General features: G+C 40.3%; 2 protein-coding genes across 2 annotated transcripts; one reads left to right on the plus strand and one right to left on the minus strand.

Annotated features, from left to right (window-relative positions):
- Positions 1-5,369: 5,369 nt before the first annotated feature.
- On the minus strand, positions 5,370-7,951 carry LOC136695501 (uncharacterized). The gene is made up of 4 exons (XM_066669617.1): positions 7,794-7,951; positions 6,576-7,128; positions 6,127-6,440; positions 5,370-5,995 (listed from the first exon to the last, which is right to left on the minus strand). Exons 1-3 carry the CDS (start codon positions 7,938-7,940, stop codon positions 6,148-6,150), a joined length of 993 nt encoding a protein of 330 aa, XP_066525714.1. The 5' UTR covers positions 7,941-7,951; the 3' UTR covers positions 5,370-5,995; positions 6,127-6,147.
- A 5,752-nt stretch (positions 7,952-13,703) lies between these two features.
- On the plus strand, positions 13,704-15,656 carry LOC136694923 (uncharacterized). The gene is made up of 2 exons (XM_066668753.1): positions 13,704-14,074; positions 14,159-15,656. The coding sequence occupies exon 2, from the start codon at positions 15,042-15,044 to the stop codon at positions 15,654-15,656; it is 615 nt and encodes a 204-aa protein (XP_066524850.1). The 5' UTR covers positions 13,704-14,074; positions 14,159-15,041.
- The last annotated feature ends 6,484 nt before the right edge of the window (positions 15,657-22,140 follow it).

The following is a 22,140-nucleotide window of genomic DNA, read 5'->3' on the forward strand; positions in this document are numbered from 1 at the left end:
TGATCAAAAGGCATGTCAGGTTCTGGATGTCCATGTGTGTGTTCATATGAAATGGCTCCTGTTGAGTTTACATTCAGAGAGGTGAGACACTTTTGAAAAATTTAGTGAGAAGCCTTTTACAAACCACTGTAGATTTACTGCGTCTACCATTCCTCCCAAGATTTCTTCTTCCTGACAGGGAGTTTTTCCTTGCCACCGTTGCCAATGGCTTGCTTTTTGGGGACTAGTTTGTGGATGCTGTGATGGACCTTACAGAGAATTTTCTTCATAATTTCGAAATTCTTATTATAGTAAATGGATACAAGTGAAAACATCTCTTTGTCTCCTTTGTCACAGTTCAGCATTTTTTTCTCAATCACATTTAATGAACATTAATGGCCCCACTATGCATGAAAAAAAAAAAACAAGTATGATGAAGTTAACAGCTGCTAATAATTTAACCAATGTCTTAGCAATGTAAAATATAGTGGCAGTTTATTTAACAAATAAAAGTATAAACATGTTTAGTTGAACTCAAGTCAATTGTTTACACACAGAGATGTGTGATTAGCTCATGAAAATACAGCTCTAGCTAAATTACTGGTATGTCTATCCATCTCTTTAGGTATTTTATATTTTTGTGTGTACCTGTGTCCCAGAGATGAACGTGCTTTGGTCTGAAATGTGCATCTCAGCCCAAGAACAAAAGCAAAAGACCTTGTGAAGATGCTGGCTGAAGCTGGTAAGAGTGTGTCTTTATCCACAGTGAAACGAGAACATGGGCTGAAAGGCCACTCTGCCAGGAAGAAGACATTACTCCAAAAGAAACATAAAAAAGCCAGATTACAATTTGCAAACGCACACAGAAACAAAGACCTTAATTTTTAGAGACATGTCCTGTGGTCTGACGAAAATAATATTGAACTGTCTGGCCATAATGACCATCATTACGTTTGGAGGAAAAAGGGAGACGCTTGCAAGCCGGAGAAAACCATCCCAACTGTGAAACGCGGGGGTGGCAGGATCATGTTGTGGGGTTGTTTTGCTGCAGGAGCGACTGGTGCACTTCACAAAATAGATGGCATCATGAGGAAAGAACATTATGTGGCAATACTGAAGCAACATCTCAAGACAACATCAGCCAGGAAGTTAAGCCTTGGGCACAAATGGGTCTTCCAAATGGACAATGACCCAAAGCATACCGCCAAACTGGTTACAAAGTGTCTTAAGTATAAGAAAGTCAAAGTTTTGGAGTGGCCATCACAAAGCCCTGATCTCTATTGAAAATGTATGGGCAAAGCTGAAAAGGCAGGTGCGAGCAAGGCGGCCTACAAACACGGCTCAGTTACACTAGTTCTGTCAGGAGGAATGGGCCCGAATTCCTACCAACTATTGTGAGAAGCTTGTGGAAGGATATCCAAAACGTTTGACCCAAGTCATACAGTTGAAATGCCATACAGGGAAATGGTACCAAATACTAATGAAATGTATGTAAACTTTTGACTTTGCAGAAAGTAATAAAAATGACATCAACCACAGGAAACCAGCGGAAGGGGGATTAGGACGAGGATGTATGATTAGGCTTCACACCGCATATGAAGGAGCTTCCGAAATGGGACAGCCTAGTCATGCCGCTGTGACATAATCGGTCTACAAATGCGTTCTTCGAAGGATGCAGCCTCTCAAATCAGACGCAGCTACTGCCTCAAAACACTATTAATGATCTTTTCATTTTCCTTTGTGTTGTACTGTGCAGGTAGTGTCACAGTCACACAGCTCCAGGGACCTGGAAGTTGTGGGTTCAACTCCAGGTGGCAGTCTGTGAGGAGTGTGGTGTGTTCTCTCTGTGTCTGTGTGGGTTTCCTCCAGGTGACTGTCTGTAAGGGGTGTGGTGTGTTCTCTCTGTGTCTGCGTGGGTTTCCTCCGGGTGACTATCTGTGAGGGGTGTGGTGTGTTCTCTCTGTGTCTGCGTGGGTTTCCTCCGGGTGACTGTCTGTGACAGGTGTGGTGTGTTCTCTCTGTGTCTGCGTGGGTTTCCTCCGGGTGACTGTCTGTGACGGGTGTGGTGTGTTCTCTCTGTGTCTGCGTGGGTTTCCTCCGGGTGACTGTCTGTGAGGAGTGTGGTGTGTTCTCCCTGTGTCTGCGTGGGTTTCCTCCGGGTGACTGTCTGTGAGGGGTGTAGTGTGTTCTCCCTGTGTCTGCGTGGGTTTCCTCTGGGTGACTGTCTGTAGGTGGATTGGTAACTCAAAAGTATCCATAAGTGTGAGTTTGTGTGTGTGTGTGCGAGAGAGAGTGTGAGTGTGTGTTGCCTTGTAAAGGACTGGCGCCCGCTCCAGAGTGTATTCTTGCCTTGCGCCCTGTGATTCCTGGTAGGCTCCGGACCCACCGCGACCCTGAACTGGATAAGCAGTTACAGACAATGTACAAATAAATGAATGTACTGTTCAAGAATCCAATCAATGCTCTTTTAAATGAAGGTGCTACAAAAGGAAAGTAAAAGTTTCATATATGTTGCTTCCATGTTATCTATTTTTTTCTGGATGTTAAATACACTAAAACATATTTCTAGCATGACTTGTACAATTTTAGCCATTTAAACATATTTATGAACCATTTGGGCTCAACTCACCAGTAGGACGTTCTTTAAATGTTTTTGTATTTGTTCTTGTCTTTGTTTATTTAAAGCTTTGATGGCTAAATTTGTACATGTGATGCTATAAATATTTAAACTGTATTTGGTGTGCGTATAACAGGCAGAAATAAATAAATAATGTGGAAGTTAGTCTCAGGAACGTGCTTTAAACTTTTCTTTTCCTTTAGTAGCACCTTCATTAGTGAGAGCATTGATTGGATTCTTGATCAGTGCAGCAAAAAGTAAATGAAAGAAGTTATCAGGCCCTTCAGGGTTTCTGTAGTGCTACAAATGTCCGCTCGTTCTAATATCTGTCATTTAACTGTCAGGTTTGAATTTCACTTTCGTAAATAATTATTGACTGCTTTTAATTGTGCGTTTTCTCAGTTGCGTTTCTCTGTCTCACTTTCAGTTCAAAAACCTGTTACTTTTGAGTTGTGGCCTTGTTATGATGGAGGTGAAGGGTTTCACAAAAGTAAATGATATGTACCCGAATGTTAGCTGCCACTTGAAGTGGAATTAAGATTTAGGTGTCAGAACGTTTCTGCTGCATTGTTTAAGGTGCAACGGAAAACTCAAATACAGAATCTAGCTCCTAAAATAGAATGTTTTATTCCTTGAATATGTCTGTTCTCAGTTAAGGACGTTGCATTGTGTAAGACGTACAAAACGTACTGTAAGTACACGATGTAATAATATAATTATAATACATTTACTCCATTTATATTTCAGTTGTCAACAGTTTTCATTTTGTTTTCTGGCTGAGCTGTAAGTAAAGCGAAGGTAATGAGAGAGCGTAAAATTAGTTCAGAGTAGACACAAAATGATATGCAAATTAATATCCCGATTGTATTGGCCAATACCACTGTTTATCAATAACAGTTTTGGCTTTAAGTTCATTCATTGTCTGTAAGCGCTTATTCAGTTCAGGTTTGCAGTGGGTCCGGAGCCTACTAGGAATCATTGGGCACAAGGCAGGAACACACACTGGAGGGAGTGCCAGTCCTTCACAAGGCAACACACACACTAACACTTACGAGTCACCAATCCACCTACCGACATGTGTTTTTGGACTGTGGGAGGAAACCGGAGCACCCGAAGGAAACCCATGCAGACACAGGAAGAACACACCACACTCCTCACAGACAGTCACCCGGAGCGGGACTCGAACCCACAACCTCCAGGTCCCTGGAGCTGTGTGACTGACACGCTACCTGCTGCACCACCGTGCCGCCCCTTGGCTTTAAGTTGAACAAAGTAACTGTTTGAACAATGGGAGCTACAAAAAAAGTTGTAGGGCACAGTGTGTGTGACATGAAATAAATTTCTACACCCAAAATGGTGCAGTGTATATATGAATACATTTGTTGTTTGTATATTTTAATGACTTATTTATGAAATGTTTGTATGATAACTGAGTGGGCGGTCTTGCCCTCTCTCTACAGCAGCATTGGTCAGTTTTGGCCATGTGTCCGCATGGGTCTATTTCTCCACAGTTTGGCAGTCTTCTCCACTTCTGTCGGATGGGACTGTGGTTGGTGTCGACCGAGGGAGTGTGTCCTAAGTGCTGTGTCTTCGTGCTGGTGCGCTGCTGTTTTCAGGCGTTGCACTGCTTCTGGTAGACTATGACCTGTGGACTCTGTTCATATTATATATATATGTGCTCTTGAAAATGAACCCATTAACCCCATGTGCCATTCATACTGAGGTATATTTAGAGCAAAACTCATGAGCACATGTGACAGTGGAACTTTGGGTTGTAGAAAATTTCCTCTCCCACAAATACCTCTTCAAAGTTATACCTTCACAAATTCTTGGTGTTTAGCAAATTTACTGATTATTTTCTACAAATTCCACTGTGACGATTGCTCAAGTGTGTTTCTTGGAATGTACCTGTCATCACTTTCTTTGCTATTTTCAGCCAGAGATATGTTTTGATTTTTCTGAACTACGTGATTTAGGACATTTTCTTTCAAGTGGAAAGAGTAGTTTGAGGTAGTACACAAAGCTAATCTGAAGTTGAACACCATCTTCTTTAGACAAACACTGCTAAATATTTAAACTGGTCAAGTTTGTACACGGAAGGTTTTCTGATTTGTTGTACTTTAGTTTACAGATCATTGTAAGTTCTAAACAGATGAGTATCTTTAAAAATGGGCTTTCTTTTAATGTGGACACAACAAAATGGGAATATATTATATTTCTGTATGTGGGCAAAATGATATAATGGTTAGACCATATATTTAAGCTTTAATGATTTCATAAATATATATTTTATTTAGGAAGGGATAGTCTTTTTTCACCATTAATCTCTAAGGGGCCAATTAAGCCTAGTACACTCCATTAAAGCCCATGTCAGACTTTTGACACAATTCATAAAATACCATTATTTACCTTATATTCTAATATTTACATGAACTAATGCATACAATTTGAAATGAGAGGTTCATCTGGCATTTTATAAACAGATACTCCTTAGAAAAATCATTTATTAAAGACACCTGAAAACAGATGTCAGTGGGCTTCAGTACACACCCTCATAAAAATAACATAATACAATTTAAACTGTGCTACAGTGAGCACTTCAGATGAATATCTTCCACTTTAACCATTTTATCATTTCTAAAAATATTTTGTGCAGAGATGTTTAAAGTAAAGCAGTGAAAATCCAGAAAACAAAGTACAAAACCAGATAAACATTGAATTTTTTAGAAAAACCTTTTATTATAAAACATATAAAATGTATATAAAAAGGTATAAAAATATATAATCTGGATATAAAAATATATAATTTGTATATAAATATATATAATCTGGATATAAAAATATATAATTTGTATATAAATATATATAATTTGGATATAAAAATATATAATTTGTATATAAAAATATATAATTTGGATATAAAAATATATATAAATCCACACGGAGAACTCCACTGTGCGACTGTGCTTCATGCAGAGGATTATCAAATTTGTTTATATAGCCCCTTTTACAACTTAAGTTGTCACAAATCAGCTTCACATAGTTAGTGTCACAACACAACATTTAAATCAAAGCCCAATGTGAGCAAGCCGAAGGCGACAGTGGCAAGGAAAAACTCCCTCGAGCCTGGAGGAAGAAACCTTGGGAGGAACCAAGACTCACAAAGGGGATCCATCCTCCTCTGATCAAACTACAGATCGGATTTTAAATGACCACCAACTAAGTGTACAATAATGATAATAGTCTGGGGGCATAATAATAGTGCAGCAGATTGGAAGTAATTTTTTACCTCAACGATGTTCCCCACAAAGATGTAGGAAAGCTGTTTTTATAATCTTACCCACATCCTGATCAAATGAGAGATGTGAAGTTCATCATCGAGGCATCACAGTCGCTCATCTGTGGAAAAATTCACTCACTCAGTCAGTCCACTGTGTTTCTGGATTCCCAAACCAGGTTTTTTTCAGCGCCAGTTACGCAATGTTCCTCCTTCATTTTTCTGCTTATAAACAGAAGCTGACAGAACTTACCAACACTTCTGTGGACTCTGCTCATCTCCGTTTGTGGAACAGCCTCCTCAGGAACCCTCCAGATCTTCGAGGCGTCCTGGAGCCCTGGTTCTGATTGGGCTCGTCCTGAACCGCTGGTTCAGGTTCACTGTTGCTGTCTCTGGAGGCAGAGCAGCAACTGAAGGCTCTCAATGCCTTCCTCAGACGGGAGCCAATCTTCCACCGTCTGCTGTTTGTGGCAGGAGTTGGAGCACACTGCTCTGTGCTGGTGCTCTCAGGGTGGTCAAGAACTTGAGCCACCACTACTCCTGCCGATGACACGCTCTCTTCAGCACCTGAGGCACTGCCTTCAATGTCCTCTTCACCTGGCTGTGTGGCAGGAGTTGGAGCACACTGCTCTGTGCTGGTGCTCTCACTGTGGCCATTACCTTGAACCACTTCTCCTGCCGATGACCCGCTCTCTTCAGCACCTGAGACACTGCCTTCAACGTCCTGCTGCCGACTGGTTGAAGGCATCTCCTCCTTGACGCTGCTCTCAGGCTCTTCATCCAAGAAGATAAAGGTCCGTGCCTCTAAGATCTTCGGACCTCTCGCACGATAGGTTCGACCTATGAATGTGGTTTCGTCAAACCTCCGCACCATCTCCTCGTACTCCGGGTCATGAATGACCACAATATGACACTCCACTTGTGGCCTATATTTCCGTGCCTCCAGCTGTCGTTTGTGCACCCCTGTAGCGAGAGCGTAGGCTGTGAGGGGCTTTGTCGTGCAGCCTCTTTTTGATAAATCGTACCAAGCGGAAGTCCTCCTGGCGGGACGCAGACTGGTACCAGGCTGCTCAGAGCTGACGTTGCTGTCATCAACCTCATTGGATCCAGAGGTTGATGCAGCTACTGAGGCACTCTCGGTGTTCAGAGGGGTGTGGTCTGAACTGTGCTGGTTTGCCTCATTGTCCAGCAGGCCAACACAGATATAGCCATCTACCCCCATGTTCAGGGAAGCATCCTGATTGTTTTGTGATTTCTACAAATTCAGAAGGAAAAAAGAGGAGTTTAATGAAAATGGTTAATTAAAAGGACCAATTAGGGTCAGTTAATAATAACAGTAATTAATAACACTCATTTATTCATTGTCTTTAACCCATTATCCAGTTCAGGGTCGCAGTAATAATTAATAATAATAATAATACATAAAAAACAACATATACATTTAAATCCATATGATGAAAGATTAAAACCAAATACAGTAAATGTAATAATTCTCAGTACAATTTAATAACAATGTTATTTATATCCTATTACATTTAAAAATTAACATAAATATTGTTATTATATTCCATATACATTCTTTATTTAACTGCATAATAACACTTTTATTAAAAGAGGAAACAGTTTAAAGTTTAATTTTATCCCTAAAACAGAAGCTTTTTCTTCATTTAAAAGCCCTTATTTTCCCGAAGGACTAGTAGGCCTCTTTACTGACACTAAAGCCCCATTATTAATTTTACCGAGGTGTGATGAAGGAATGAATATATGATGTAAACAGTTCCTTGTACATTCGTGGCCGTTCTATTTAAAGTAATACGATCACATTAAACCGACTGCAGCTCTTTCAAACGGTTATTTCACTCTCTAAAGCAGAGTAGAGCTAGTTAACCCTATAATTCTCCAATAAATCACTGAACTTACTCTTCCCCAGATCCAGGAAAAGCCACCGCGTCTGATACCATAGATCAGAGCTCCGGTGGTGGCCAAAGCCACGGCACCCCTTAACGTGAAGGGGTTAAAGATGTTGAGCATCTCTCTGCGAGACAACAATAGCCAACCTTTCTCCATCGTCGACTTTTGTGATTCTGAGTGTGCCGTGTCGCGGGGTGCTTTTATAGCATTCCGTTCCCCACCAGCAGCCAATCACATTCCTCCTTTTCCTCATCTCTAGAAGGTTCAGTAACGTTCAGGAAAGTTCAGGAACCAGGGTCATTGTGACATCACGGCTCGGCCGCGCGCCGACAGACAGAGCGAGCTATTTTATCATAAGTGGACGCAGGGCGACTTCTGATTGGTTGCACGCAACTCATCGTCTGATTGGTCGATCGAGATCTGGAAACTAGTAAACAACGTTTTCCCCTGCGCCCAGCAAAACTAACCGGAGACTGAACCTCAGTAAAATAAAAAAAAAACTCAAAATTTACAATAATCTTGAACTCAGATATATTAAACATTTTAGAAAACGAGTTTAATTTTGTTTTTCTTTTCACTGTTTTGCCTCGACATGTTTAACCACGGAAGTAACAAACGTAGAAGGCGCGGTGTTTTTAAAAGGATTTTCGCGTCTGTGGACAGTTTTGCAGTGGGGGTCTGCAGGTGCAGAAGGAAGCCTCCAGTGCCGGCATGTTTTTAAGCTCGTATCGAGAGCTAATTTTACAAATCGCAAGAGACGGCTCGTCGTGTAGACTGCAGTTAAGCCAGTGTGGACCCTAACTGTACATCCCCGTCCTAATTCCCCTTCCCAAGGACCCCCGGGCAGCTGACGTCACACCTGATTAAAACACGACTGACTTCTCGCTGTCGATAACGTACACAAACCAGGCCGTGTTCCTCTGAGTGCTTTCTGTGCACGAAAGACTTTATTTATATGCAGTAACCTGGATAAAATCAGTACAAAGTGTGATATTCGCTCTGAGCCTAGGACTTTTACATATGGGGAGCAAAACAAAATGGAGTCAGGGGGTGCGCAGTTAGACACTAAGGTTTAAAGGTGTTTTAACGGTGTTATTTGTTGTTGAAAGACCTCTGAGTGCATTCTGTGTGTTAAACAGTCACTGCGGTAAAGTTGGGTTCATATTCGACATTCGTAATTCCGCTTTTTTTCGCCAATTATCAAACGTATATTCATCGGTACAGTTGCAGATTCCTAATGTAACAAAGAAAACCAAAAAACGACATCCATAACCTTTATTTACTAAACTGTACTTGCTGAGATTAAAGCAGAAACGCAGCCGATCATCGCTGTTTTTGCCCCTGCGCCCAGCTCCAGCGTTAGGGACCGTCGCACAATTAGAATAAATGTGTAGTGTTTAATGTTAATGTCCAAATATTAATCTCTTTCCCTATTGTACCTAATAATGTCACATCAACTTGCAAATGTACACACTTTTATTGCTTACACACTAAGGTTAATTTTGGTGAAAAATTGTTATTATTTATTTATTTGTTTTTTGTTTATTTTTAATGAATTCAATAACCAAATAAATATTAAACGTTATGGAACCAAATGATATCAAAACAACCTAGAAAAGTACAGATATTTATTCTTCACACTTTACTAGGCTTATTTGGATGAAAAATTCAGTCATTAATTGTATAATGATTAAAATAACCATATAAATCTATTAATCTCTCATTTTATTTTATTATATTATTTTATTTCATTTTATTTCATCCAATCCTACACGCGTTTAGAAGGGATGGCAGTTAGAAAAATCAAACCTATGGTTACCCTTTTTAATGATAATGTCAGTGCATTAGTGTGGACACCTGGCCTGTTGATATGGAACAAATGTGTGTGTCCCAAGGTAGAGACAGTGAGTTAGTCTCTGTAATCACTCTATTTGATGGAGAGCAATGGGCGAACTGTGCAGTAAAATTAACCTCACATCAGAGTCAGTGGTTTCGAGGGGAGGTACCTCACATTTCCTTAGCAAAGGGAAAAAATAAACAATGGAAAGACATGTCAAATTTGATTTTAACTTGTTCAACAATCACTGATTGGCAACTGAACCTTGGCTGTGGTCCAAAGGCAAATATGATGTTGGTCTTACGAAAGGATCTCCAGAATTAATAATCGCTCCAAAAAGTGATTACAGGCCGTGCACAACTCAATATCCTCTGAAAAACGAGGCCATCGATGGAATGAGGACAGATAACTGTCCTTATCTTAACTGTCCATGTTTAGCAAAGTACTTTCAATACATTTTCACGTGGATCTAAGTGTTAAATAAATAAAGGTATGCATTTAAAATATGAGAAAAACATTACCATAACAACACACAATTATTTAATAGTGATCTTTCTCCAGTTTTATTAGTGATCTCAGCTTCATCAGCGGGATTAAGTTAAACTTAATCACTTCATTAGTGAACATCAATAAGTCATGACCCATAAATAACGTTTTAAAATAATTTCAAAACAACCAATAAAGTTATTGTTTTGTAAACATCCCTAGAACTGTGTATTTCTAAACAAGGAAGCTGTGATATGGATGAGAACATGATCAGATCAGGTAGAATAAGTATTTACTGCATGTGTGACTTTTTTCTGCGCTGCTCTACGCTACAAGTCACACCCAGAGAGAGAGAGAGAGTACACTTTAATGACTCCGCGTGCGCAGCAGCGGGAGAGAAAAAAAGCTTGAGTGTCGATCTTTTTACATGAGTATTGATCAATACCAGCGTTGGTATCGATATTATCGATGTTTGGATCGATACAAATGGTTAAATTCATTGGGCATTATCTCTTTATTTTCAAAGTGTCCCAAAAATCTGAAAGACCCATTGAAGACACAATATAACAGACTAATAATATCCTGAATATGAAGAAATGTCTTTGTGGAATTTTTGTCATGGCCCTGTGAACATAGCAAGTGACATGATGAACATGTGGAAACATGAACTTTGGGGTATATGTCCTATGGCATTTTTATTTTTGAATTGTCAGATTATCAAGAATCTGAAATTGATTTTACAGAAGGTGTAGTACAGATATAATATCCCAAAGTGCAGAGTTTAATTCATAAAGTTTCTTTAAACACTGAATGTCTGTGTGTGTATTCACAATGTCTGGTTATTTCTAATATTATAAATATTTATATAGAAATTTGTGATTGTAGATTATTTATTTCTTGTAACAGTGTTTCTTGGCAATAAATCTTATACCGTTGAAAGGTCTGTACATTTCTCTTTTCAATGGTGCCACATTTGTAAGGAACATGCATTTGTGGGAGGAGCAGTAGAGCTGAGTGTGTGGGCTGCACCCATGAAAATCCTCTCCGCCAAACGCCAATTACATTGTACAACCAATGTTTATAAGTAATTTCTTCAGTTTTATTTGTTTAAGCTCCATTTCTTAGTGCTGTTCAAATGAAGGTCAAATGTCCATATGTTTAAATATGTTCAAAAAGACAAAGGTTTCATGGGGTGTCCTAATTTTCACACGCGTGTATCCCCCACAGTTCATGTTTCCACAGATTCTGTCATATCCCATGCTCTGTTCACAGGGCCATTACAAAAAAATCTCCACAGTAAAATGTCTTCATCTTCAGGACATCAATAGTCTGTTATATTGTGTCTTTAGTGAGACTTTCATATTTTTGAGACACTTTGTAAATAAAGAGATAATATCCGCGGAAGGAAGCTAAAGGTGTAGTTTTTCCACGGTATGGAAGTTGTGTTCGTATTTCGCCATCTAGCGGCGACAGAATGCAACTACTGCACCATTTAAGGTGAAAGAGAAATCCTAATGAATCGATTGCTCATCCTTTGTGTCCCGCAGAGGCGATTGCTCTAAGACTGCAAGTGAAGCTCAGCTTCCCCTAAAATGTCAAAAAATAAGTGATCAAATATATACTGTTGTGTGTACATGTCATTGAATAAATATGCACTACAACGCGCTCAACTTTTGTTCAGAATCAGCTTCTTATCACTGGTAAAAACGTGGCTTTCCTCTCAATCATTTCCGCAGCTTCACAGTTCTTTAAACAGTGAGGACGCTGAGAGTCCACAGAGTTCAATAGTGAAGCAGTGAAGTGCAGCGAAACGAGTCATTGGATAAATGCTGGGCTTTGTCCCGCCCATCGGAGGCTCAGCGTCTCTGGGGGTCTATGGGGCAGTGGGCTGGCCTCGGCTGGCCCGGACGCTCAGCTTCTGCATGGTGATTGGATGATCTGTCTGAGGCTGAATCACTTTTTGATTGACAGCGAAATGAGCAAATCAGCGATCCTTTGGTGTAGAGATCCGTGGGAGCATTACATTTTCTTTCTGTTCTGAGTTGAACCGGAGACTTTCTTAATCCTCTTAGCAGCATTTTCTTTGTTAAAAACGACTAGCGACAAATCGAGCTTCTATTTCTGTTGGGTTTTTTTGTAGCTGCTTGTGTTTGGAGACTGACTTCTATCACTCTTTCTGACTTCTATCGCAGTTTCTGTCCGGCGGGTGCTGCTGAGCCCCTCCACCGTCACAGATCACTCACAGGCGGACGCACTTCACATGGGCCAAGGCCGTTTAAGTAGCTTAGCTCTGCTGGTCATTGAGAGGACACTAGTCAAGTCCCTGGAAAAGACGCCTTGTTGGTACGACAGGGTCGCAGATCATTTTCTTGAAAAGGAACGGAGGGTAGAATTTACGTTATAAATAAACCGACACATTTTATGATGTAGGCCGAAATTGAGCTTCCCCTCCTTGAAAGACCAGCATCCGCCACTGGTATCCTGGATGTGTTCTCTGAATTTTTTTGTAACTTGTATTTTGGAATCTGAATTTGGGCTATCGAATGTGAACAACTTCAAAATATATTGTCTGAATTTTTTTGAGCTTGATTTTTTTTCATCCTTGAATAATAACAGTGAAAAGTGTTCTTGAAAAAGTTAATTCAAGAGCAATTATATTCAGTAGATAATTCAGAAGCAAAAATATTCAGAGGTGGAAAACTGAAGGCTTAAATTCAAAAGCAACAAAAGTCAGATGCATAATTTCAGTGCAAATAAACTCAGTGCTACAAACTCAAAGGTGGTAATATTTCAAAGTTTGATGAGACAGATTTGTTTCCATAAAGATATCATTTATAGATTATTTAACAATAATTTTTAATAATCAAAATATTTAATAAATATCTATGAATACAATTTCTCCAGATGAATGCTGAGGCTGTGACATATTTTCAGGTTACAGGCTCCGCAGATTGTTAATCAATATTATATCAATATTGTTGATTGCTGTATAGATATTCAATATTAAATTATTACAGAGTTGTGAACGGAGAGATATATTTTGTGTTGCACTGAGGAGACAAGGGGTGTGGTGCAGTGGACGTTATTAATAAAACTGGCGGAGAGCCGCCGGTTCAGTTGAGATCACTAATAAAACTGGCAAGAAATCACTACTAAAACTGGTGGAGAGATCACTACTAAAACTGGTGGAGAGATCACTACTAAAACTGGTGGAGAGATCACTACTAAAACTGGTGGAGAGATTACTACTAAAACTGGCAAGAAATCACTAATAAAACTGGTGGAGAGGTCACTAATAAAACTGGCAAGAAATCACTAATAAAACTGGTGGAGAGATCACTAATACAACTGGTGGAGAGATCACTACTAAAACTGGTGGAGAGATTACTACTAAAACTGGTGGAGAGATCACTACTAAAACTGGCGGAGAGCCGCTGGTTCAGTTGAAATCACTAATAAAACTGGTGGAGAGATCACCAATGAAACTGGTAGAGAGATCACTAATAAAACTGGTGGAATATATGAATTTGAATGTGAATATATTGGGAGTGGGATGTTTGGCCCACTAGATCCCACTTACAATCTATTTAAGTCAAATCAAATATATGGTTTGTGGGATCACACTTCCAATCTATCAGAACTGCGCTAAAATTAATTGGATCCGGGACCCCCTCCACCTGGTGCGCGAGGGCAGAACGGAAGTGAAAACGGCCGGACTTTGAGGATTTTTAGCTTGGAGAGGGGTGGAGAGCTCCGCCATCTGTCCTGGAGGCTCCCATGTGCCGCCTCAAAAGAGTCTCCCTTATAAACATCACAAGGGAGATAAAAGGCATTATAAGAAAACAGAGACGACCCGTGGTGGTCCACCAAATTAAGGTGAAGAACCAAAAAGACTTCAAAATCATCTCCAAGGCTACACTTTTAAAGTGCAAAGAAGAAACCAAAAAAGAGATTCTGCATATTCTTGGTAATGGTGCTTTAATTAACCAGCTTAATGCACTTTTCCACACTGACGATGCAAATTTTCATTGTTTGCTCTTTTTGTTCACAGAGATTCTTACTGAAAAACGCTCAATCAAGCTGCAGCAGATGTTTTATGGTTATTTAGTGGCCTACCTGTCCTATATTTATGGACACAGGACAGGGCTGTACCAGAACTTAAAAGTGGAGGAGGTAGTGCTAGCTAAACATGACACAAAGAAAGATTTGTAGCTCATAAAATGTAAGCATTTTCTTTAATTTCCTACCATCGCCATTAGTTCCTCAGCATATTTGTTATGTGTTTTTGTTTTTAGAAAGTGTAATTTGTTTAAATAAAGGGATAAATAAATTAAGGGGATCTCTGAGGATCTGGCAACCCAGTTTTGATAGTTCCTGGACCGGTTTCGAAGAAGCTGTTTTGATCGTTCTGTCTTTCCTGTTACTTGTTTCTACTCTTATTTCTGTACTTATTCTGTTTTTACAACTTACTAACCATCCATAGATCTATTTTATAGATTGTCTCCACAGGAAACTTTATTACAGAGGCACTAAAACTGCCACCGGCCCCTGGAGTAACGTTTCTGGTGTAAGTTCCTAAAATCAACCAAAAGTAGTAAGTACCTGCAATACCATGGCTACTACTGGCTGCTTTGCCTGCTCAGAGTGTGGCATGTTTAGTTTAACTCCCTTTTCCACCTCTAGTGATAATGATAGTGGATGTGTTTGTGCTAAAGGTCAGCTAGTTAGCTCTCTGGTGGATAAAGTGGACCAGCTAGAAGTGCGCATCCGGAGCTTATTATTATCAAGGGATAAACAGCGAGATTCAGTGTTAGCAACTCCGGGTGCTTTAGGGAGAGTTAGCACCCCCTCGAATCCGGCGTTAGAGCCCTCACTGCAGGGTGAATGGGTGACGTCTCTGCAACATAGCCAGACAGCTAAGGCTGATTCTAACTATGGCCAAAGCTAGCCCACCGGGACACCATGCTCCTCAGATTCGCATGTCAAACAGGTTTGCCCCGCTCAGTGAAGCACCTGCTGAGGAGCCTGTTAAGAGTGCTCTGGTTATACGAGACTCTATTGTTCAACACGTGAAATTAGCTACTCCTCTAGGGGTGCCGGCAGTAACAGTTAGCTGTTTATCGGGAGCCAGAGCGCCGGATATTAGTGGCAACCTTAGACTGATAGCTAATAGGAGATGTTCGAGGATAGTCATTCATGTAGGGGCCAATGATATTCGTCTGCGGCAGTCTGAGGTAACTAAGGGTAATATTAGAGAGGTGATTAAACTGGCCCAGACGATGTCTGATGCCGTAATCTGTTCTGGTCCCATCTCAATGCGGCGTGGCGCTGAAGCCTACAGCAGACTTTCGGCGTTAAACTGCTGGATCTCCAAGTTGTGTTACAAAGATCAAGTGTGCTTTATAGACAATTGGTTACGTTTTGAGGGCAAGCCTGGTCTTATAGGTAGGGATGGTATCCACCCCACGCGGGAGGGTGCTGCCTTACTTTCTTGCAGCGTAGCACATAGCCTTTTAGTTGGTCAGCAGAATAGTGTAGACAGCTGCTGACAAACCAGAGCCTGGACCAGGCCGCAGACAGACAGGCTAAATAGACCGTCTGCGAACTGCCTTGAGGCGTCACCTAGGTTCAACTGTATTGAGACTGTGTCTTTCTCCCAAACTAAACGTAAAAGTAGAAAAACAATATCAGCCTGTTTCAGCAACCTAATCAATATTAAATCATACACAATACCTAGCAGCAACACCTCAGAACTAAAATGTGGGTTACTCAACATAAGATCACTAAACTCAAAAGCAGTCATTGTAAATTATATCATAAGTGATCATAAATTCAACGTTTTCTTTCTCATAGAAACATGGGTTAGACCAAATGAATATTCAGCACTAAATGAAGCCACCCCCCTAGATTATAATTATGTACATAGCCCAAGATTATCAGGCAAAGGAGAACCAGAACTTAAAAGTGGAGGATGTAGTGCTACCTGAACATGACACAAAGTCGTCGTCATTACTTCCTCAGCACATGTGTTATGTGTTCTTTATTTGCTCTCTTACCATTTGAACAGGTTGAGACGCACAAAACAAACGAAGAGTTTGGTGTCGCCCAGCTCCTCCTCACAGCTAAAGAGTTTGGGTGGATGACAGACTACATAAAAGTCAGGCAAAGGCTGATGGGATATGTTACTTCCAAGTACTACTTCTCAACTTCAACTCTGAATTCCTGCAAAAATCTAAATGAATACATGCAAGTGGCTTGGACAAAGATGAAGCTGCCAGGGAAGCCCACATTCACAGACATAAGCAGCTCCATCGCCACCTACGCAAGTGAAGCATTGTGTGAGCAGGACTATCATAACACCACATTTTTTTCCCTTCTCTCCCCTAATGACCTGATATATTGTCATCCTTTACAGGCTAGGAATGCCCTGGGACCACAGGAAAGAACAAAAGTATCTCAGTCCATGTGTCATGACCTCGCCACTGCCAACAAGTATTATGCCCTAAATGTGAGTGTTCAAAAGGCTGCTGAACATAGGTCATTGTTTGAAAGCCTTGCGGAGGGTCCTGAAGAGGAGCCGCCTGTGTTGGCAGAAGAATCCGGAGTAAAACAGAAACAAAAAGGAAAATGCACAGGAAAATTCCAGAAAAAGACAGAGACGTGAGGAAGAAGAGACAACAAGTGAAGAGGAAGCCAACATCAAATACCAAGAAAGTGGTTCATCGCATGAAGAGGTATGTCATACTGTGGTGCACTACTTGTAAAAATATGAAAACCTAATTCTACACACTGTCTCATAGCCGTTTTTTTTCCCTCAGTTAAATGACAAGCTGTGAGGAGGAGCAGCAGGAGGCAGAGGAGAAGGAGGAGCAGCAGGAGGAAAAAAATGAAGGCAGGAAAAAGCCCCTTAGGAAAATGGTTCCTCGTGTGGTGCTTAAAAGACTGCAATTTCACCACTAAAATTATCAGGCGTGTCACCAAGGAGACTTTGGACTAAGAAACATTGCCCACAAAAATCCAAAAATGAGAGAATGAGAAAGGCTGTGAAGAGGGCCCTAAATGATTAATTTTGTATATAGTTTTACATTATTCTTTTTCATGTTTTTGTGTGTTTTCCATTGGTTCGTTAGTGTTTGTGTTTTTCAAAGTTCTGCCTATTTTAAATAGTTTTTCTGTTTCACTTGTTCAACTGATGTCAGTGTGAGGTGTTTTTTATTATTTTGGTGAAAGTATTGATACAGAACCAGAGGACGTATAAATTATACAGTACTCTAAAATCTTGTACATTGTATAGAGTTTTTAAGTGTAACTCATTCATTCATTTGGTACACACCCGAGGTAAAAAGCTGGCATTGCCACATTGAATGTGTTATGATAATTGTACTGCACATACTTTTGTAGCTAGTATTTTCTTTGGCTTTAAGATTTCTACAGACTCATTCTCCAGCACCTGAGAGAGATTTCAGAAGAGATGAAGGACCTTAAAGTTCAAGTCAGACGCAACACAGACGACTTGCAGAGTTTGAGTGGTGTGGAAGGAAACGTGTCTGCCAGACAACATGGTCAATGTACTTTTTATACTACTATTTTATGATTTTAGGGTCAATGTGCTTGCTGTTATGGGAGGGACATCTACAAAAGATGCAGTACGGAGGATGAAGGGGAGACTTTTCTCCAATGGCCTTGCTATGCAAATGAATTGGACAGGACTTGGTGGAAAGCTGGCCTTTAAATCAACTGAGAGAGAGAGCGGACATTAAGTTGTTAAAAAGTTTTGTGAATTTGAATGCATGTTCAGAGTCTTAGCATTTTTAACTTAATACACTTCAAAAGGAGTACTGAATACTATAAACATGAATTTGTCTTAAGTGTTTAAATGACAGTTTCCTAATAGATTTACATGTCATAATGTAATTTATGAAATGTGTTGTTGTTATATAAAAGCATTGTTGTATATATAAATAAAAGAGAGAATACACCTTTCTGTTTTATCCCTGATTTCTGGAAGGTGCAGTGTATATTGCTAGGGTGCCTCTAGAAACTTTGTTGGTATTTCTAATAATTCTTAGGGTGTTGCTAAGTACTTCCTTTGTACCCTAAGTTGTTGGTATGCAATTACTGTTGCATCTTTTGTTTATTGCTAGGGTATTTTTGTGTAGTTGTCATGGTAACTAGGGTGTTTCTAAGCTGTTCATGGTGGTGGAGGAAATAAGTACGAGTATTAGGAATTGAAATCTAACAGAGCATTTGCAATCAGAAAGTAGTTTATTAACCTTAAGGTGGTCAACACACAATAGCACAGAGCACTATGTGAATGTGGACAAAGAAGATGTTTTCACAGAGAGTTTATAAAGGTAGTGTATACGTCATAACCATAAGATAATCACTCTTAAGTTTCTGCAAGCTTAGTGTCCTTAGAGACATCCCAGTTTGATAAACAAGATGAGGGACAGAATGTTTTGTTCTGATAAAGAGCTGCCCTCGAACTGACCTGACATACAATTAGTTTGTGAGTTCTGTTGACGATTAGAAATGAATATACAGACAAAAGAAGCAGACGGTCTTTAACATATAAACATTTCCATTACAGTCCCCCCTTGTCTCTAAGGACACTAAACACATACAGAAACTCTAGAATCTGCACAAGGAAACTTGTATTACTACACAGACGTTAAAGGAGGAAGAAAATATATATGTTTGTTTGTTCAATTTCGATAAAGGAGGTGGTTTTAAAGGCTTCTGTCTCATTATAGGAACCTTTTTGTAAAGCTAAGAAGATGGATGGAGAATGGGGATTTAAATGTTCCTGAATGAATTTGCTGGTAAGATTATAACTAGTTGTGTCTAAACCAGGGGTCGGCAACCCGCAGCTCTTTGATCCCTTTGATGCGGCTCAGCTTTTGAAAATAAGTATTATTTTTTAAAATGTAATTAAAATTTATTTTATTTTAGTTTGTTCATTTTCAAAATGTAATTCTATGAAGATTATGGCGATGTGGTGATTGTAACATCTAAAATATTTTTGTCGCCAACCCAACGTCTTTTTTTCAGAGTTAAAATGTTTTGTTGCATGCAGAAATGTTATTTCATTTTCCCTGCAGTCGTTCATTGATTTCATGAATGTAACACAGTATAGTTTGTTTATACATCACACAAAGGCAACAAACCCTGTTATCTGCAGTGTTATTTCATGAAAAATTTCAAAAGGGTTTTGTGGCTCCCAGTGTTGTCTTTACTGTGTGAAACGGGTCCAAACGGCTCTTTGAGTGGTAAAGGTTGCCGACCCCTGGTCTAAACCCATCCAAGCTTTATTCACTTCATCATATGTATTTTCAGAAAGTGAAGACTCAAAAGGATCAGTGCTGGAATGTGGCATTAGTGAACATACAGTGTACGTGTCATGTGCGTTACCAGTTGTCTTCACTGTGAAGTTTGCATATTGCCAGTAAACATTTTGACTGTAGTCTATGAACCTTTCTGTAGTCTCAGGTTTTGCTTCCCTGCATATTTTCACCGTCATCCAGATGGACGCTGTCAGGACGATGCAGGCGAAGATGAATGCTGTCACCTTGCAGAGGTTGAACAAGATGTACATTTTCCTGCCATGGTGAATTTGTTGTGTCAATTCTGGGGCTTGGGCTCTTTTGCAGTGTGAGATGTGGACCCACGTGTCCCTCTCAGCAACCTTCACTGCGGTGTGAGTAGTCAGGAGCACCTGGAACGGTCCTTGCCAGCGATCCGCTTTCCAGTTCGCCCTCATGTAGACCTTAGTCAGGATCCAATCCCCAGGCTTCACCGTGTGTCCTGTAACTGCTGGGCTTGGTAGAGATTCTCTCACCCTCCTGTGTACATCACACAAAACAGAACACAACGTTGCACAGTATTTTTGCATGTGATCGTCTTCCAAGGCCAGTGTTTCACTTTTGGGGGCACATCCTGTATTTGGCCGACGGCCAAACATTATCTGGAAAGGGAAGAGTTTCGTCCTGGACCACACTCTTTGTCTCAGACTCATGCACACCAGCGGCAGGGCTTCCACCCGATTTAGCCCTGTTTCTTGATACACTTTGATCAGTTTTTGTTTTATTGTGTCCCTTGCTCTTTCTACCGCCCCTGCACTCATAGGGTGATAGGCACAGTGTTTGTGTAGTGGCATGTCAAATACTTAGCTGATGTGTGTTAAAGATTTGAAAACACGTCAACAATCACAAGCAAATATTTCTTTTTCAGACGTGGTGTTAATTCAATAAAATCCATTTGTAGGTGATCAAAAGGCATGTCAGGTTCTGGATGTCCATGTGTGTGTTCATATGAAATGGCTCCTGTTGAGTTTACATTCAGAGAGGTGAGACACTTTTGAAAAATTTAGTGAGAAGCCTTTTACAAACCACTGTAGATTTACTGCGTCTACCATTCCTCCCAAGGTTTCTTCTTCCTGACAGGGAGTTTTTCCTTGCCACCGTTGCCAATGGCTTGCTTTTTGGGGACTAGTTTGTGGATGCTGTGATGGACCTTACAGAGAATTTTCTTCATAATTTCGAAATTCTTATTATAGTAAATGGATACAAGTGAAAACATCTCTTTGTCTCCTTTGTCACAGTTCAGCATTTTTTTCTCAATCACATTTAATGAACATTAATGGCCCCACTATGCATGAAAAAAAAAAAACAAGTATGATGAAGTTAACAGCTGCTAATAATTTAACCAATGTCTTAGCAATGTAAAATATAGTGGCAGTTTATTTAACAAATAAAAGTATAAACATGTTTAGTTGAACTCAAGTCAATTGTTTACACACAGAGATGTGTGATTAGCTCATGAAAATACAGCTCTAGCTAAATTACTGGTATGTCTATCCATCTCTTTAGGTATTTTATATTTTTGTGTGTACCTGTGTCCCAGAGATGAACGTGCTTTGGTCTGAAATGTGCATCTCAGCCCAAGAACAAAAGCAAAAGACCTTGTGAAGATGCTGGCTGAAGCTGGTAAGAGTGTGTCTTTATCCACAGTGAAACGAGAACATGGGCTGAAAGGCCACTCTGCCAGGAAGAAGACATTACTCCAAAAGAAACATAAAAAAGCCAGATTACAATTTGCAAACGCACACAGAAACAAAGACCTTAATTTTTAGAGACATGTCCTGTGGTCTGACGAAAATAATATTGAACTGTCTGGCCATAATGACCATCATTACGTTTGGAGGAAAAAGGGAGACGCTTGCAAGCCGGAGAAAACCATCCCAACTGTGAAACGCGGGGGTGGCAGGATCATGTTGTGGGGTTGTTTTGCTGCAGGAGCGACTGGTGCACTTCACAAAATAGATGGCATCATGAGGAAAGAACATTATGTGGCAATACTGAAGCAACATCTCAAGACAACATCAGCCAGGAAGTTAAGCCTTGGGCACAAATGGGTCTTCCAAATGGACAATGACCCAAAGCATACCGCCAAACTGGTTACAAAGTGTCTTAAGTATAAGAAAGTCAAAGTTTTGGAGTGGCCATCACAAAGCCCTGATCTCTATTGAAAATGTATGGGCAAAGCTGAAAAGGCAGGTGCGAGCAAGGCGGCCTACAAACACGGCTCAGTTACACTAGTTCTGTCAGGAGGAATGGGCCCGAATTCCTACCAACTATTGTGAGAAGCTTGTGGAAGGATATCCAAAACGTTTGACCCAAGTCATACAGTTGAAATGCCATACAGGGAAATGGTACCAAATACTAATGAAATGTATGTAAACTTTTGACTTTGCAGAAAGTAATAAAAACGACATCAACCACAGGAAACCAGCGGAAGGGGGATTAGGACGAGGATGTATGATTAGGCTTCACACCGCATATGAAGGAGCTTCCGAAATGGGACAGCCTAGTCGCGCCGCTGTGACATAATCGGTCTACAAATGCGTTCTTCGAAGGATGCAGCCTCTCAAATCAGACGCAGCTACTGCCTCAAAACACTATTAATGATCTTTTCATTTTCCTTTGTGTTGTACTGTGCAGGTAGTGTCACAGTCACACAGCTCCAGGGACCTGG

The sequence above is a fragment of the Hoplias malabaricus genome, chromosome 4 (genome assembly GCF_029633855.1).
Source record: "Hoplias malabaricus isolate fHopMal1 chromosome 4, fHopMal1.hap1, whole genome shotgun sequence".
Lineage (NCBI taxonomy): Eukaryota > Metazoa > Chordata > Actinopteri > Characiformes > Erythrinidae > Hoplias > Hoplias malabaricus.